At 56.1% G+C, this 15,552-nt stretch overlaps 1 protein-coding gene across 1 annotated transcript in view; it reads right to left on the minus strand.

Moving 5' to 3' along the window:
- Nucleotides 1–5,671: 5,671 nt before the first annotated feature.
- The window catches only part of PARVG (parvin gamma), a 23,029-nt gene continuing 13,148 nt past the window's right edge, over nt 5,672–15,552 (minus strand). The window contains exons 9-13 of the mRNA XM_034987331.1: nt 13,707–13,765; nt 13,442–13,510; nt 11,289–11,390; nt 7,478–7,550; nt 5,672–7,033 (exon numbers count right to left, since the gene is read on the minus strand). Of these exons, the coding sequence (XP_034843222.1) occupies nt 6,924–7,033; nt 7,478–7,550; nt 11,289–11,390; nt 13,442–13,510; nt 13,707–13,765 (413 nt within the window). The 3' untranslated portion in view covers nt 5,672–6,923. The remainder of the gene's footprint in view (nt 7,034–7,477; nt 7,551–11,288; nt 11,391–13,441; nt 13,511–13,706; nt 13,766–15,552) is intronic.

The raw sequence follows: 15,552 nt of genomic DNA on the forward strand, positions 1-15,552 counted from the left end.
CATGAATGGGAGGGGAGGGGTCTGAAAGGGAAAGAAGGAGGCAGGAGGGGAGAAGGAAGAGAGGAGGGAGGGGAGGAGGAAGAGGGGGACAGGGTCTAGACCTCCCAGCATCCAAACCACACGTGGACCAGGCACTGAGAACGTCTACAGGTGAGATCCAGGACCAGAAGTCCAAGTGTGGCCAAGATGAGAACCACCGTCCTAGAGCTGCCACTCAAGTGTGGTCCATGGACTGGCAGCGTCCAGATCGCCCAGAGCTCGTTAGCAAGGCAGAATCCGCATCGAACGCCCAGATGCGTCGCGCACATGTAAATTCTGAGCGGTTGCCTGGTGTATAATATAAAGCCCAGGATGTACTGCCTGTCCCCGTAGGCCCTGAGGGGTGGATGGACATCAGCCGGTGGGCCTGTCTGACCAGCACAGCCCAGATTCTGGTGACCCAGCGTGGTCTGAGCGAGGCACCTGGCCCCGTGGGCTGCACCCACCTAACCCATTAGGAGTGCTCTATTCCCACCTTGCCGGAGGATGCTAGAACCCTGTGCAGACACCCGCCAGGTGGGCGGGCAGCACCTTTGAGGCACCCCACGCCCCCCTGGCATGGCCTTGCCTACTGGAAAGCTCTGCCTGATCTGATACAGAATCCCCTGGCCGTTGACACCTGGGGGCCTCTGCCTCCCCCCGGGTAAGCTGCTGAGGTCTTGTCGCTGCCTCAGGCTGTCAGTGCCTCCACACCTGTTTCTTGCCGCTCTCTGCCTGGGAAATCCAGGCCAATTTCTTTCCTCCAGAACTGCTGCTTCAGCCCACTCGGTGCTCCGAGGCAGGCCCTGTCCCCCAAAACATTCTGTCTCCCTAGCACACCCACACTAATTTTGTCCCAAGAAGAAAGCACCCAAAGCCTTTTGTTAGTGGTATATACTGGTGTGGTGGGGAAGACGAGCCATGGACAAATGCTGCCTAGGTCAGGGTCCAGGATGGGAGACAGGGCAGGGCGAGAGGGATCTGGATAACCTCCAGGTGGAGACTCAAGGAGGACCCAAAAATGGAGAGAGAGAATTATAAAGATCCATTGTTGCCTGTTAGAAATCTACTATGTGAAACCAGAGAATGTCTCCCATTCCCCACGGTACGAGGGACTAATACACCAAGCAGTGGTCACCCTGCAGAGCAACAGAAAAGTAACATATGTATATGCATATATGAAGATATTCTTATCTATATGCATGCACACATAGGTATGTATAATATAAATATTAATATGCATCACATGGGGCAAGCAAGGACAAGGAAAACTCTCTCACAAGTCAGGGACTAAAAGTGAAATTGGAATTCCCCAGAGGGAAGCCGCTGCCAAAGCTGGCCTTGTCCTGGGGACATTTGGCCAAGCCAGGTCACCTGACCACACTTGGCTCTGGGGTGAGAGGAAAGCCTGGGCCTGCCCTGCTCAAGAGTCAGACAGGGAGCCACATAAAGCTGGGGTCTCCAAAGGGCTGTGCTGTCACAGTTGAAATAAGTTAGGGGGAAACCCTAAAGAGGACACTTGCCTTTATCAATCCTGGTATGGGAAGAAAGGAAAAAACCCTCCCCTGAAGTCATAACCACAAGCCAGCCCTATTGTGGATATTATACTAGCTGTGTGGCCCATAACACTCAGGCTAAGACTTTAATTTAAAGGGAGCTGAATCGGAGCGACCCTCAGTATCTGGCTAAAGTAGATGTGAATTATCTCTGGAGGTTCCCATCTGCAACACAGGCTTCAAAGGGTTTCTGATGATTAAGTAGAAAGGCCCAACGGCAAAGCTCACAGAAGACACACAAGGGAAAAAGCACCATGAGCAAGAGTCAGCGCAGACAACAGGCGGCAGCATCAGACAAAAAAGACAGGCTTCAGGCATTAGCTCATCAGACACAGAACATAAATAAAGGTGCCTAAGGAATTAAAGAATTAAAAGAAGGGAGCAAACATATGAATAAGGAATAAGAGACTATAAAACGGCCACGAAATTTTGAAAAGGAAGCAAATAAAACTTCTAGCAACAAAAACCTATATAATTGAAATAAAATGAATGGAGTGACCAACAGAGTCAATGCGGCTGTTACAGCAGCAACCCATCGGAGAGGGGAGTTCAAGCATTTCTTGCTCACGTACAGTTCAAAGCTGGTGTTCCTTAATGGCAGGCAGCTCTCCCCCCGGAATAATTCCACCTGTGGCTCCACCATCTTCAGCACATGGCTACCAAGGTCACCACATTGCCCACATCACCTGGGGATCACCCGGGCATCCTGGAGCACCAAGGGCCATGGAGGGACCAGGTGTGGGGACCAGGCTCTTCGATGTTGCATCTTGCTTCATTCACATCTCAGTGACTTGGACTCAGTTTACACGGCTGGGAAATGTGGTCTAACTGTGTGCCCAGGAGCAAGCGAAAGCAGGTTCGGTGAGTGGCCAGGCTGTCTGGTCCACAGCAGGTGAAGAAGTGTGAAGGTCCATTCAACAGGAGCCACAGTTATTATTTTGCTAACTGCACTCTTGAAAGCCCTGCCCATTGTTATTTCGGTTAATCCTACTGACTCCCACCCTGGGAATTAGGCTAAGCAAGGAGGATCTTTCCCATTTTATAAGTACGGAAACTCATGCTCAGAGAAGAGCAGTGTCTTGCCTAAGAGTGCAGAGCTGCTGAGATCGGAGTCCAGGACTTCCCACAACATCACACTGATGCCTTTCTCTCCAGATGACAGGGGGAAAGGGAAGGGATCACAGAGCCAGAGTTCCTCCATATGCCTCTGTGTTTTCAGCTGAGCTGGTGAACACACCAGCCTAGGGGCCAGTGAACCCAGGGGCCAAGGAAACCAACTGGAGGTCAGAGCAGTGAGTCTAGAGTTGAGATCAGCCTTAACACTGGCTTCCTGGGGCGTCAGGTCTGCATCTGCCCCACCCCAGTAGAGCTAAGAGGTCCCTGTCATTGGGTCAGCCAGCAAATATTTATCCAGTGCCTCTGGTGTGCTGAGTAGTGTTGTGGGTTTCAACGAGCAGAGCCTGGGGGCAGGGGACATGCAAAATCCAGGTAAGGTTACCTGATGAGCTAGCTCTTAATGTCTGGCCCTGAACTCCAACTATGTGCTGGGGCCCGGACCTCATGTGATGGCATTTTCACCAGAACCCATGGAGGGAGGGTCTTTCAGTTCTGTTTTTGAAGGTATAGTGATGGTGATGGTGATGATGATGGTGGTGATGGTGGTGATGATGATGATGATGGTGGTGATGGTGGTGATGATGATGGCGATGGTGATGATGATGATGATGGTGATGATGATGGTGATGGTGGTAATGATGGTGATGATGATGATGGTGATGGTGGTGATGATGGTGATGATGATGGTGATGGTGGTGATGATGGTGATGGTGATGATGATGGTGGTGATAATGATGGTGATAATAATGCTAATAATGGAGGTGGTGGTGGTGATGGTAGTAGTGATGATGGTGATGGTGGTGATGGTGGTGATGGTGGTGATGCCATCTGACATTATTGAACACTATGTGCCCAGCAATGTTACAATGTCAGATGGATTCTCTTCTTTCACTTTCATAGTAACCCTACAAAAACCAGATTCCTTTGCTCCCGTCTGACAGAGAAGGAAACTGAGGCTCAAGGAGGTGAGTGATTCACCCTGCATCACAGAGAAGGTGGAGGATGCACCCAGGATTCCCGCCCAGAATCTGACTCAAGCATTGCACTGAAACCACCGCACCTCCCTGCCTCCTCCGATGGGGCTCTGAGCTCCTCCAGGACAGGGCCTCCATCTGACCATCTCTATATCCGCAGCTCTGAGCCCAGGGCCTGCACATTGGCAGGTGCTCAGGGAAGGTCTATTAGGAATGGCTTGTGCGCAATGATTTGTACAGATGTAAAATCCCATCTGTGCCTTAATGTATCACCTTTACAAGCAATAAGCATACCGATCGATTTGAAATGCTCGTGGATAATTGAATGAATTCGTGCAGTTTTTGGCCAACCCAGATCAGTTGGCTGGCTCTTCCTGGAAGAATCATGTCCGGGACATCCCCATCATCCACTGCCCAACCAGCCAGGACTCCCAGAACCTGCTGCCCCAAGATCAAGGCACCCTGGCCGCTCCCTAAGTTAAACCCACCCATGGGTGAGGACCCCATGAGCTCCCAGGTAAGAAAGGCCTGTGATGTCCCCCTGCCTCTTACAGAGAAAGAGCCCATAGGGGCAGGGACTGGAGGAGGGGAGGTAGCGGCATTGATCTGTTGCCAGAGAGAGAGAGAGCAGGGAGGAACACACTTCTCTCCAGACAAGCTGTTCGCTTACCAGCTGCCTTTGGTAAAAGAAAAAATATTCCTAGTGCCATCTGTTCCCAGAGTGGGGCTGGTGTGGGGCCCGGGGCTTCCTGCCGCTCAGGCAGCCAGACCCAGTTTCAGAATCTGCGACAGCTGCCCCCCTGGATTATTTTGGGAAGCGGCTCAACTCCGCAGCACCCCGGCCTTCCTTCGAGGCATTTCCCGTCACTCCAAAGCTGTTTGCACACCCGGCCCCAGACTGCCAGCTTCTTCTCAGGCCTGCCTGTCCTCCCGTTCAGCCACTGTCATCAAACCTCTTCCCACTTCCCCCGCAACCCCTGCAGGAGTCAGACTCCCCGGGGTGGGGGGCAGGGACAGCCAGCTAAACGGAGGGAAGGGCTCCCTGTCCGCCTCCCTGGTCTCCTCTGTGAGACCTATGGCTTCCACAGCCTCCAAGCGCCAGGCAGGACACCCAGGCGTCCACCCCGTGCCACCGGGGGCTCCCCCTCCCTCATTGACTCCTCAAGGATCGTCACTTTGTGAAAACTAAGCTCCTGGAAGAGGGGGATGGGCATCTCAGGCAGGGGCAGCAGCAGAAAGGCCCGGAAACCGAGCTGAAAGCAGACGGGAAGGGTTGGGGTGGGGCAGGGGGTAGACCACAAGGTCGGCATGCCGGGAGGGCCCAGGGCATCGGATGCTGCGGAGAGGCTGGGGACCAGGGGGGATTTAAAGCAGGATACTAATGTAATCACAATCCCAGGACAGAAAAACCCCAAGTGTTGGTGCGGAGCTGGGGTCAAAGGGGAGAAAGGTAGAGAGCCCAGCTGCGGAGTCACCGTATCCTGGCCCCGCATGGGGGTGAGAGCCTGGACAGCTCCAGAGGCAGAGGGGAAGAGAGGAGGGTGTGAGTTTAAGAGGCAAGCTGAGGGCAAGACTTGGTTCCCCGGGAAGGGGTTCTGGATGAGCCATGGATCTGTGGCCTGGGGGCCAGGAGGCTGAGATGGGGCATCAGGAGGTGGGACAGGGGAAGGGGCGAGCTCTGACTTGGACATGGAGAGTGGGGTGGGTCCCCCAAGGGAAGCTGCGCCCCTGGGTCTGGTCAGGAAGGGGGAAGGGATGGGGGGTGTCAGGGGCTGGCAGGGGGTGGGGGATGGTGTTACTGTCTAAGGGGGACAGAGTCTCGGTTTGGCAAGATGGAAGGAATTCGAGGGACAGATGGTGGTGATGGTTACACAGCACTTTGAGGGTACGTGATAACACCGAACCATACCCTTCAAAATGGCCAAAATGGCCAGCCTATCGAGTGTGTTTTACCACAGTAAAAAAAACCTGGTTGAATCCTGTGATTAAAAGGCAGAGGCATTCAGATTGGTCAGAAAGATACAACTATTTGTGTCTGTAAGGAATCCTCTTTAAATACAGAGACACAGAGAGTTGGAAAGTAGAAAGACGGAAAAGCTACCTCGCTGTATTAATATCAGACAAAGGAGGTTTCAGAGCAGGAGATACTCCAGAGGATACACAGGTAATGCTCCCGACGGGCACAGCGGTGGCGGCGGCCCCGGGGAGGCAGAGATGGCCTGGCCCGCACCAGCCCCCTACCGCAAAGGCCCTCCCCAAGGCCAAGGCCGTCAAACTGTGATGACCCCAGACCTAGCGGGCTCTGTCCTCGATGGGGGTCCTGAGCTGGGAATGCAGGGGAGAAGCCCAGCGGCAGCCCCAGGGGGCCCACCTCAGCCCTCCCCTGCCAGCCCTGCCCCCCTGCCCCCTGTGCCTTGTCCTGGTTGGTTCCCGCCCCACGTCGGCTACTGGGACGGCCACGGTCAGCCCTCCTCCAGGGACTTATTCTTTGCGAAACATAGGCAGCAAGTGCCAAGTCTCAGCAGAGAGAGAGCAAGGCCCCTCCCCGGGACAGACTGGGAGACCACAAAGATTTCTCCTTCGGGGTTTCTGGGCAAGGTTCTCTGCCACCGTTGTGGGGTGGGGCCTGGCCCACGGTTCCTCTGGCAAGTAACCACCTTAGCTGCCCCAAGGGGCTCGGGGGCTTGGTTGTGGAGCCATGTCCATCCCCCTGAGGGAGAGACAGGCTAGCAATAGCTAACTGTGGGCAGGCTGGGGCCTCTGGCCATCTGCCCTGACACCCAAGAGTCCTTTCTGCTCCCAGGTCAGGCCCTGGAGCCTCAGGGAAGGTCAGCATCACTGGGCTCTCGGCTGCCCCCACGGGTGCCCTCAGAGATGGGACTCCGAGCACCTTCCACGCCTGGCCCGTGGGAAGGGGAGCTGCCCTGGGGAGGGGAGGGGGGCGAGCTCGTACACATGCAGATTGAACTGTCTCTCCCAGGACACTACAGCCTCCCCAGATCCCTCCCAGAAATAACACTTGTTAATATAAGCTGAGTGAGGCCAGGGGGTGGCTCAAACCAGATCCATGCATGCCTGCTGAATTCAAAGATACTTGGACACGGGAATGGGGGTGGGGGCAGGGCCGGCACGCCGCAGACACACAGGAAACGGGGGGCACGGGCTGTGCGGTGGGGCAGGTCCCTCTGGGGCCCCTGGGTCTTCCCGCGGCTGCTGCAGGCAGGCAGGCTCCGGGAAGCAGCTTCTGGGGCAGTGACTGCTAATTGGGGGATCCACGGGGCATGCTATCTGTGCTTTCTTGCAGCTTGTGCTTTCGAAACAAGCTGTAGAGGACGCGCAGCGTGCTCTTGGCATCCTTGTTCACAATGTCTGCGGGCCAGAGGAGAGCAGGACAGCTGGTGAGGCCTTGGCCGGGGCGAGGAGGGGGGTGACCACAGTCCCACTTGGCCCAGGAACGAGGGGCTTCCTGGGACACGGGACGTCAGGGCTAAACCCGGGGTCAAACAGGACGGTTGGTCATGCTAGGCCTGAGTCCTGGGACCCATCACATGGCCCTGCCTCCCTCCTCCCACCCAGTCCTCCCCTGTACCCCTCTTGTGGTGCCCCCCACATATAATTCCTCAAGGTCTCATCCGTCTGGACAGCTTGCCCCGGGGTCCCCAGTCCCCTGTGTCCTCTCCCCGGGCCCACTTCTCCAGCAGGGTGGGTGGAAGCTGTCTTCCCGTCGTGGGAAGGTCCCGTGCTGAGCAAGAGGACCACCCCGACACAGGCCATCCCCCGACACCGCAGCACCCACGTGGGCCACGCGCTCACCTTCGGGGTTGATGGGGTAGTCGAGCAGACCTTCGTCCTTCAGCAGCTCCAGGGCACGGGTGACGTTGTGCAGCTGTGATAAGAGCCCACCAGATGTTAGCCCCAACCCAGGCCTGGGCCCCCAAGTCCCAGGCCTCACACTTCAAGGAGGCCACCTCTAGTGGGGAAGGCAGTTATGGCGAGGGGCGTCCGGTCCGGAGGTCAGGGAAGGCTTCCTGGTGGAGGTGACACCTAGAGGTAAGTCCTGCCGGGCAAGGAGACTTAGGCAGGGAAAAGAACACAGGTTTATCCTGGCCTTTTCTGATGCAGCCCCAGCACTGTGGGCAACAGAGGCCCCATCGGAAACAGCTGAGGAGAGAAGGTGCAGAGTGGCCAAGGGGCTCACACGAGCTCACAAGATGGAAAGTGGCAGAACCAGGTCTGTCTCACTCTGATGTCCGTGCAAAGTGGGCTGGAGGCTGGAGCAGCCGCCCATGCCGAGGCGCTCGTGGGTTCAGATCCCTGCTCATGGGGTAACTTCCAGCAAGTCGCTTGGCACCCCTGGGCCTACCTTGCTCACCTGCAGAGTGGAGTCACCACCATCTGCCCCGTGTCCTGATCCAGGGTGCCGGGTGGGAGCCCAGGGGGGCCCGAACAGCCCTTGGCTCAAAGCACACGCTCTGTTAGCGGGGTTTTCCCTATTCGTGGCTAGCTTCTCCCTTAGGCCTCAATACAATCAAAACGACCCTGCCCTTCTCCTGGGGACAGCGGCCTGGTGTGGGGCAAAGCAGGTCTAAAGCTGGTTTCCCAAGCTGTTTGACCATAGGATCCACTTGTCGTGGAACACCTCGTGGGACCAGTGTTTTGGAAACACTTTGTCCACTCGCTTATTTAAAATACATTTACTGAGCATCTACTATGGGCTGGCCGGGCAGCAGGGGGCCAAACCAGACCCCCTCCCTGCCCTCATGGAGTTGGTGCCTTGAGAACTGTCTCTTGACACTGTAAAAATGATCACACTTGCTTCAGCTCGTCAAGCCCATACTCGACCTGAGCCCTGCAGGCTCCAGAGACGTCTCAGCAGGCTCTACCCCTGGTGTCACGTCCCTTCCACGCACGGCCTGAGATTATAAAAGTAAAACCACCACGTTGCACGGAGCTGAGGGCAGGTTGTCATCCAGGAGGATGTGCTCAAATCCTCCCAGGGAGAAATAATTGAATGTGGGAGGAAGCCCACGATTCCCGATGCCGGTGTTTTGATTTCTGCAGAGCAGACAGTCGCCTCCCTCCCTCTGTCCCTCGCTTGTCTTCCTGGAAGGGATGACGGCCTCACATAAACACCAGTGGCAAGGAAGGTGTGATAATAAGGCATCCAATTTCGAGGGGCCACTCTGCCAAGATTACGTACGATTCCTCGGGTGTCCCACCGGCGGAGGGCTGTGGTCCCCGCCCTCCAGCTAATAACTTCTTTGGCATTTTGATCATACGCTCCTGCAGCTGAGGTTACCTACAATGTCCTATAAAAATTCATTCTTGGGGTCTGAGCAAAGAGGCTGTTTCTCGCCCCCGCTATGCAGTGTGGCTCAGATTGGGAAGTTGGTTCTAAAGTCGGTGGCTAGAGCGGGCTCACGGCCCCCAGGGACATCAGGAGTAAGAATGCTTGTCCCTGGCTTGTAACTGGGGTTTGCGAGCATGCCGAATCCTGGGCAGAGGCTTTGAAGTCCCATGAAGCCCAACACCTAAGTAACAAAGAGGGGACACCAGTGATGTTCTGGGTCCCGGTTCTGAGCCCCTTCCCCAGGCTCCCTGGCCTGCGTTTGGCCTGTGCTCTTCCATCTTCCTGCCTTCTCCCCCACCTCTGTGTTCTGCCTTCTGGCTGTAGGGTAAGCACCACCACCTCAGCTGGGCTCTGACCCTCCTGGGCCCTCCCAGTGGCCCAGCACAGGTCTGATCCATCCCCAGGACTGAGGCTCTCACCCTCCCCAGGGCCACAGGTAGGCCAAAGGGACATCTTTCCTTCTCCCACAAACGGCCCCAAGGCTGGCTCTGGGAACTGGCCTGCAGCCCTGCTTCGTATTCCTGCTCTACAGAAGAAGCCACTGTGGAGAGATAAAGGAGGTGCCTCCCAGCGGGCCACAGCGACCCTGGCGTGGACAGAGCTAAGCAGGCCACCTGGGGTCCTGGGCAGGCCGCCACCTGCCCAGTGCTCTAGCGCATCTCAGCCACGCCTCCGGCATCACCTCCGGTAGGGCTGATGCTCACGAAGACTCCTGGCCGGTCCCGAGCAGGCCAGGGGCCCCAGGGACCGCCCGCCCTCGATGCTTCCCCTCTGTGACCCTCCAGACTCCGTCTGGGTGGTCTGAGGGGTGGGCAGGGCAGGGATTGTGAGCCCACGGGGAAGAAACGAGAAGCCCAAGGTGCAGGCCGTGAGCTGGTGGTGGAGCAGGGACCGGACCGAGGCTTCTGGTTCCCCTGCCACGTCTGCCCCGACGTGGGGCCGGATGATGGGGTCCGGTGCTGCCCCTCATCTGCAGAGGAGTGAGAATCCCCTGCCCTCACTGGCATGTTGATGTCTCTTGTGGAAGGGGCCTTCCCGGCAGGGGAACAGCCTGGGCAATACCCCGAGCGGGGAGAGCGCAAGGAGCTCTAGCACCATGGTGCCCCGCGGGATGGCTGGCGAGGCCAGCGGGCTGAAGAGCAGAGCAGGGGAACGGGAGCCCGCCAGGCGGGGAGGCTGTGCGTGGGGATGTAGGCAAGCCTGTCACTGCCACCAGCATTGTCATCCTCTCCCCGGCTTCCCCGGGTCAGGACGCAGACCCTCCTGCCTGGACTGGTGTAGACGTCCCCCAAGCAGCCTACCAGCCTGCAGGGGCCACAGGAAGACTCCTGACCCCTGCCATGCCCTGGCCCACCCATGCAGCAGCGCAAACCACAGATGGACGCAACCCTGAGATTTCCGTGCTTCTGTCCACACCTGAACCTTTGCTGATGCTGTTCCCTCCCCTTGGGGTGCCCTCACTCTGCAAAGCAAATGCTGATCAACAACATGTGTCACCTCTTATGCCCTCCCAGACTCCTTCAGATCATAGCAACCGCTCCTTCCTCCGGGTCCCCAACTGACCCACCCTCCCTGAACCAACACACTTCATTGTGGCCCTGGGGAACCACACATCACTGAGAGTACAGTGGGTATAGACTGAGAGGCCCTCAAAAACAGGAGCTGTGTGGGACTGTCTTTATGACCCGCATGCCACAGCTTGACACCAAGCAGGACCTCAAGAAATGAAGGATCAGATGGCAGATGGGGGCTGGATAGGTGGATGGATGGATGGGCAGATAAGTGGGTGGATGGATGGATGGATGGGTGGGCAGGTGAATGGTGGATGAACTGGGTGGATGGGCAAATAGGCAAGTCAATGGATAGGTGTGAGGATGGATGGATGGATGGATGAATGGATGGATGGATGGATGGATGGGTGGGCAGGTGAATGGATGAATAAACTGGGTAGATGGGCAAATAGGCAAGTCAATGGATATGTGTGAGGGTGGATGGATGGATGGGTGGATGGATGGATGGATGGATGGATGGATGGATGGATGGATGGTTGGATGGATGGGTAGATGGGTGGATGAGCAGATAAATAGACAGATGAATGGATGGGCAGGCAGGTGAGTGGGCGGATGAATTGGGTAGATGGGTGGATGGATGGGTAGATATATGGACAACCAAACAAACTTCCCCTCCACCCTTCACTTCTCCTGGAAGTGAATAAGGAGACTGGTATTGCCAACTCCATAAGGCCTACATCAAGGAAACCTCTGGAAAACTTACCATTTCCGCAGGAGAGGTGGGAGTGAGGTAGAATTCCTTCAAGTGCAGGAAGAAGCCTTCCAGTTGTCCAATCAGCAAGAGTAAGAAGACCCCGTCTGCAAACTGCAGAGGAGAGCGTTGGAGGCAGACGGCCCAGGGCTCCTGCTCTGCCTCCCGCTCTGCCTCCTGCGGGCTGTGTGGTGCTGAGGAAGCACGCACCTCTCTGAGTCTCAACTGTCTTTCTGAGACTTAAAGACAACATCCCCGACCTTTGCAGTGTGTTGTAAACATCGGCGGCAGCAGGTAGCAAGCACTCACCGGCCACCTGACACAGACCACACGCTCCATAAAATAGGTTCTTTTCACATTATCTTGTGAGATAGCTGAATATTGCTTTTTAAACCACATACTGATCCGTGAGCTACAGGAGCATAGGAGAAAACAGAGTCGGGTATAAAATTATTCCTCCAGAAGAGGCAGAGAACAGCACACGGGGCTCATTTTACTGGCTGCCACGTTAATATTTCTACCTGCTCCGTCTGTATGGTCAGAGATAAAGCTGCCAGCCCGCCACCAGCGTATCATATCCTAGCGTAATCCTACTCAATCTCTTCAAAGATACAAAACACAAGATTAGCTATTGGAGGGAAAACCACCACTCGAAGTCCTTAATAGAATTTCCCCATATTAAGTCTGTTCCGATGTTATTAGTTCAGTCTGAAATCTTTTCTGCTGATATTCCCTGGTAATACCCCCAAAATACCAGGGACTTCAACTTCTCCCTTTATCCGACAGTCTCTACATACGGTCCTCCCACATATCATTATTTTCCGAACGCCATTCCTTCGCCAAGGGAGAGAGAAAGACGAGAAGCAGGTAAAATGGAAACCTACAGGATCATCCTTAAATACCCACATAAGATATAATAAAACCCCAAATTCAGCATTTATGGCATGTCCACAGTGTACCAGGTCCTATGGTAAACACCAGAGGTTCATCATCTTATTTGTCGCTCCCAATTCTATGAGGCTGGTCTCCTTAAACTCATTTTAAAAGAAGAGGAGCCTGAGGTTCAGAGAAGGCCAAGCCAAGGCCACGCAGATAATGTGAAGGAGGTGTCCTTGGAGCTCAGGCCGCACGTGTCCATCTGGTACCCATCAGGTCCAGAGCCTGGTATCGCCAGCCTGCCACGTCACCACACCGTGTCACACACGGCTTCTCGTGTGGCCACCGTGGGACGTGCTGATGCGCACAAACTGTGGGCCTCAGCACCCCGGATTCAAATCCCGGGTCCTCTGCTCTATTGCTGGGTGACCTTGCGTGAGTTCTTCGACATCTCTGTGTCTTAGTGTCCTCATCTATAAAATGGAGTAGTATCTGCTCCCCCCGCAGGGACTGTCAGGAGGATTCAGGAGTTACTGGATGTAAAGCACTTTGTTCAGGGCCTGGCACATAGTGAGGACTTTATTGCCTTTAGGTACCTGGCAGCCCATCCCTCGCTGGCTAATGCCAGGTGCGTTAGAAGTCAGCAGCTCTGGCTAAGATCACCATAAGCCACTTGGCCCACCGGGGGCCAGACCTGCCTTCCACCTCCCTCCCCCACGGCCACCACGCTGCATGGGCGGAAACACGGTGGCAGGTGGATGAGGCCGGTGGCCAGCAGGCTCCATCGCCCCCCGAAGGCCCTGGGCTGACAACTAGCCTCCCAGCTTCTCTGTTCCCTTCTGTGCTGAGGGGGCATTACGGGTGCACGGTGTCCTCATGGAAGGCCGTGGCCCCCTGCACAAGGCTGACTGGTAAGATTCTGTCCTGCCCCACGGTGGCACTCGGTGAAGTCAGCTGCGGCGGGCTGGGCAACTGGGGGGCCCACAGAGGCTCTAAGACAGCGCCGGGCACGTGACACCATGAGCAAATGCAGTCACACGAGGGAGACTCCAACCGCATGGGGGAACCCACAGTCCCTGCCTCACGAGATCCCCGCAGTGTCCCTGGTTGGTGAGGCTACCTCCCAGCAACAGCCCCCCACTAGAGAGGAGGACCCCACGGCTCTGAGAGGCGACACATCCTGGGCCACACGGGGGCGGGACCCGGCTCCCAGGGCCCCGCAGGACCCTCTTCCCCACCTGCACCCCATGGCCCTTCCCTGCCTGGGGGCCCCACGGCTGAGTCCCTACCTGGGTGTCCAGGTTCTGCACAGACAGGCCCAGGCGGGCCAGATTCTGGTTGACGAAGTTCACAATGGCCTACCCGAGGAAAGACAAGGACCTTAGGCCCAGGGCTCCGGTTTGCCACCTTCCCGCTCGGGAGGGGACAGAAAGCCCCTTGCGTGGCTTCCGAAGCACAGCAGGTGAGGAGCGAGGGCCTTGTTCCTTCCCCTTCATCCTGCAGGACTCAGGGTGGACAAGCGGGAGCACGACTAGGAGCTTTGATCTCTCTTACCTCTTTCACCGTGTTCACTTTCTCCGGAGCCAGCCTAAATAATTCATCAAAGATGTCCTCTGCAGACAGATCCAATAAACACCTCATTACCATGCCGTTGTCTTTGGGCCAAACAGGGACTGTATTTCCATACAAGTTTCTCAGGGTCCCCAGTCCAGAGGGAGCTGTCGTTCTATCTCCGGGTTCTTGAATTTAAAAAACGGGCCTGGGTCTGTCTGGGTCACTGCTCCCCTGGCTGTGTGGCCCAGGAGGAACTGCCTCCCCTCTCTGTGCCTTGGTGTCCTCATCTGCAAAGTATGGCTGGTAATACCTACTAGATGGGGTCGTTGCAGAGATGAAATTTGGGGCTACATAACACACTTGGCGTGGTGGCTGGGCACACAGTAGGGCTTCACTAATGGTCCTCCTTTCTGTAGTCGATGCCTATGGTGTCTGCTCCGCCACCACCCCGTCCTCGGGAAGCTGCCCTGCCTCCTCCCAGGCCCCTGCTCTGCCCACAGGTTCCAGAGCGGACATAGGTGGCTGAGCAGGGGCCAGCCCCACACGGACGCTCAGCCTATAGGTCTCCTCCCCAGCATTTCTGGATTGGCAGAATGAGGACATCGAGCCCTGCACCATGCAAAAGGCCAGCACCCTCAGCAGCTGAGTCATGCCTGTGAGACTCGGGAACAAAAGAGGCATCTTGGCAGCTCAGCAGCTCAGGCCCTGGGCCCGCCTCAGACACCCGAGTCCTCAGATGAATGCCCTTTTCCCACAAGCTGTCTTCCTAATATTTGCAGCCCATGCATCTCCCTGGGGGAGACCAGTCCTCCGGCACCGAATGCCCCAGCTAGCTAGCAGAAATTACCTTCCGACTCTGCCACTCAGCAGCTGTGCAACCCTGAGTAAGTCACTTCACCTCTCTGGGCCTCGGCTCCCTCTTTAGTGAAAGGGAAAGGTAGCACCAGATAGCAGCATGCCCTTTCAAATGCACCCATAAACATGGTGGAAACACCAGTGGTTCCTTCCAGACCCCTTGGCCCGTGCTCAGGGGAATCGTGTCCCTAAAGGAGCCAGGAAATGGAAGGCAAACGTGTGCTCAGTCGACAGGAGCCGGAACAGCGTGAATGTGCTAGAAAAGGGTTGTGAGGAGGTGCTGCTCTGTGTCCCTGCCCCTCACCATGTGACCCACCCTCATGCTGCCCCCCCGACAAGCTCTGTTCTCTGAGCAACAACCCCCATCCTCATGCTGCCCTACACACGCACACACACACACACACACACCAGCCAGCCTCCCTGCACCTCCCCTCTCCTTCCTTCCCCCACACATCCTCCCTCAGCCTGTTCTCAGAAGCCCCTCACAGGACATTATTTCCAGCTCTCCAGGTGGGGTGCCCCTCAAGGAACCCCCGGCCCATACAGCAATGTGTCCTAAGTGTGGCGGGCTTAGGGAGGAAAATCATGTTGGGATGGATGGATGATGGATGCACTGGTGGGTGGGTGGGTGGATGGATGGATAGATGGATAGAAGGGTGGGTGGGTGGATGGATGGATGGATAGATGGATAGAAGGGTGGGTAGGTGGATGGATGGATAGATGGATAAACTGGTGGGTGGGTGGATGGATGGATAGATGGATAGAAGGGTGGGTGGGTGGATGGATGGATGGATAGATGGATAAACTGGTGGGTGGGTAGATGGATGGATAGATGGATAGACTGGTGGGTGGGTGGATGGATGGATAGATGGATAGAAGGGTGGGTGGGTGGATGGATGGATGAACAGCCAGTCAGGCCAACCGGCTGCAGAATGAATGAATGAGGGATGCTGGGTGGCTCAGTCAGTTAAGCGTCTGCCTTCGGCTCAGG

This window comes from Mirounga leonina, unplaced genomic scaffold, assembly GCF_011800145.1.
Source record: "Mirounga leonina isolate KUSES-001 unplaced genomic scaffold, KU_Mleo_1.0 Mir_418, whole genome shotgun sequence".
Taxonomy (NCBI): Eukaryota; Metazoa; Chordata; class Mammalia; order Carnivora; family Phocidae; genus Mirounga; species Mirounga leonina.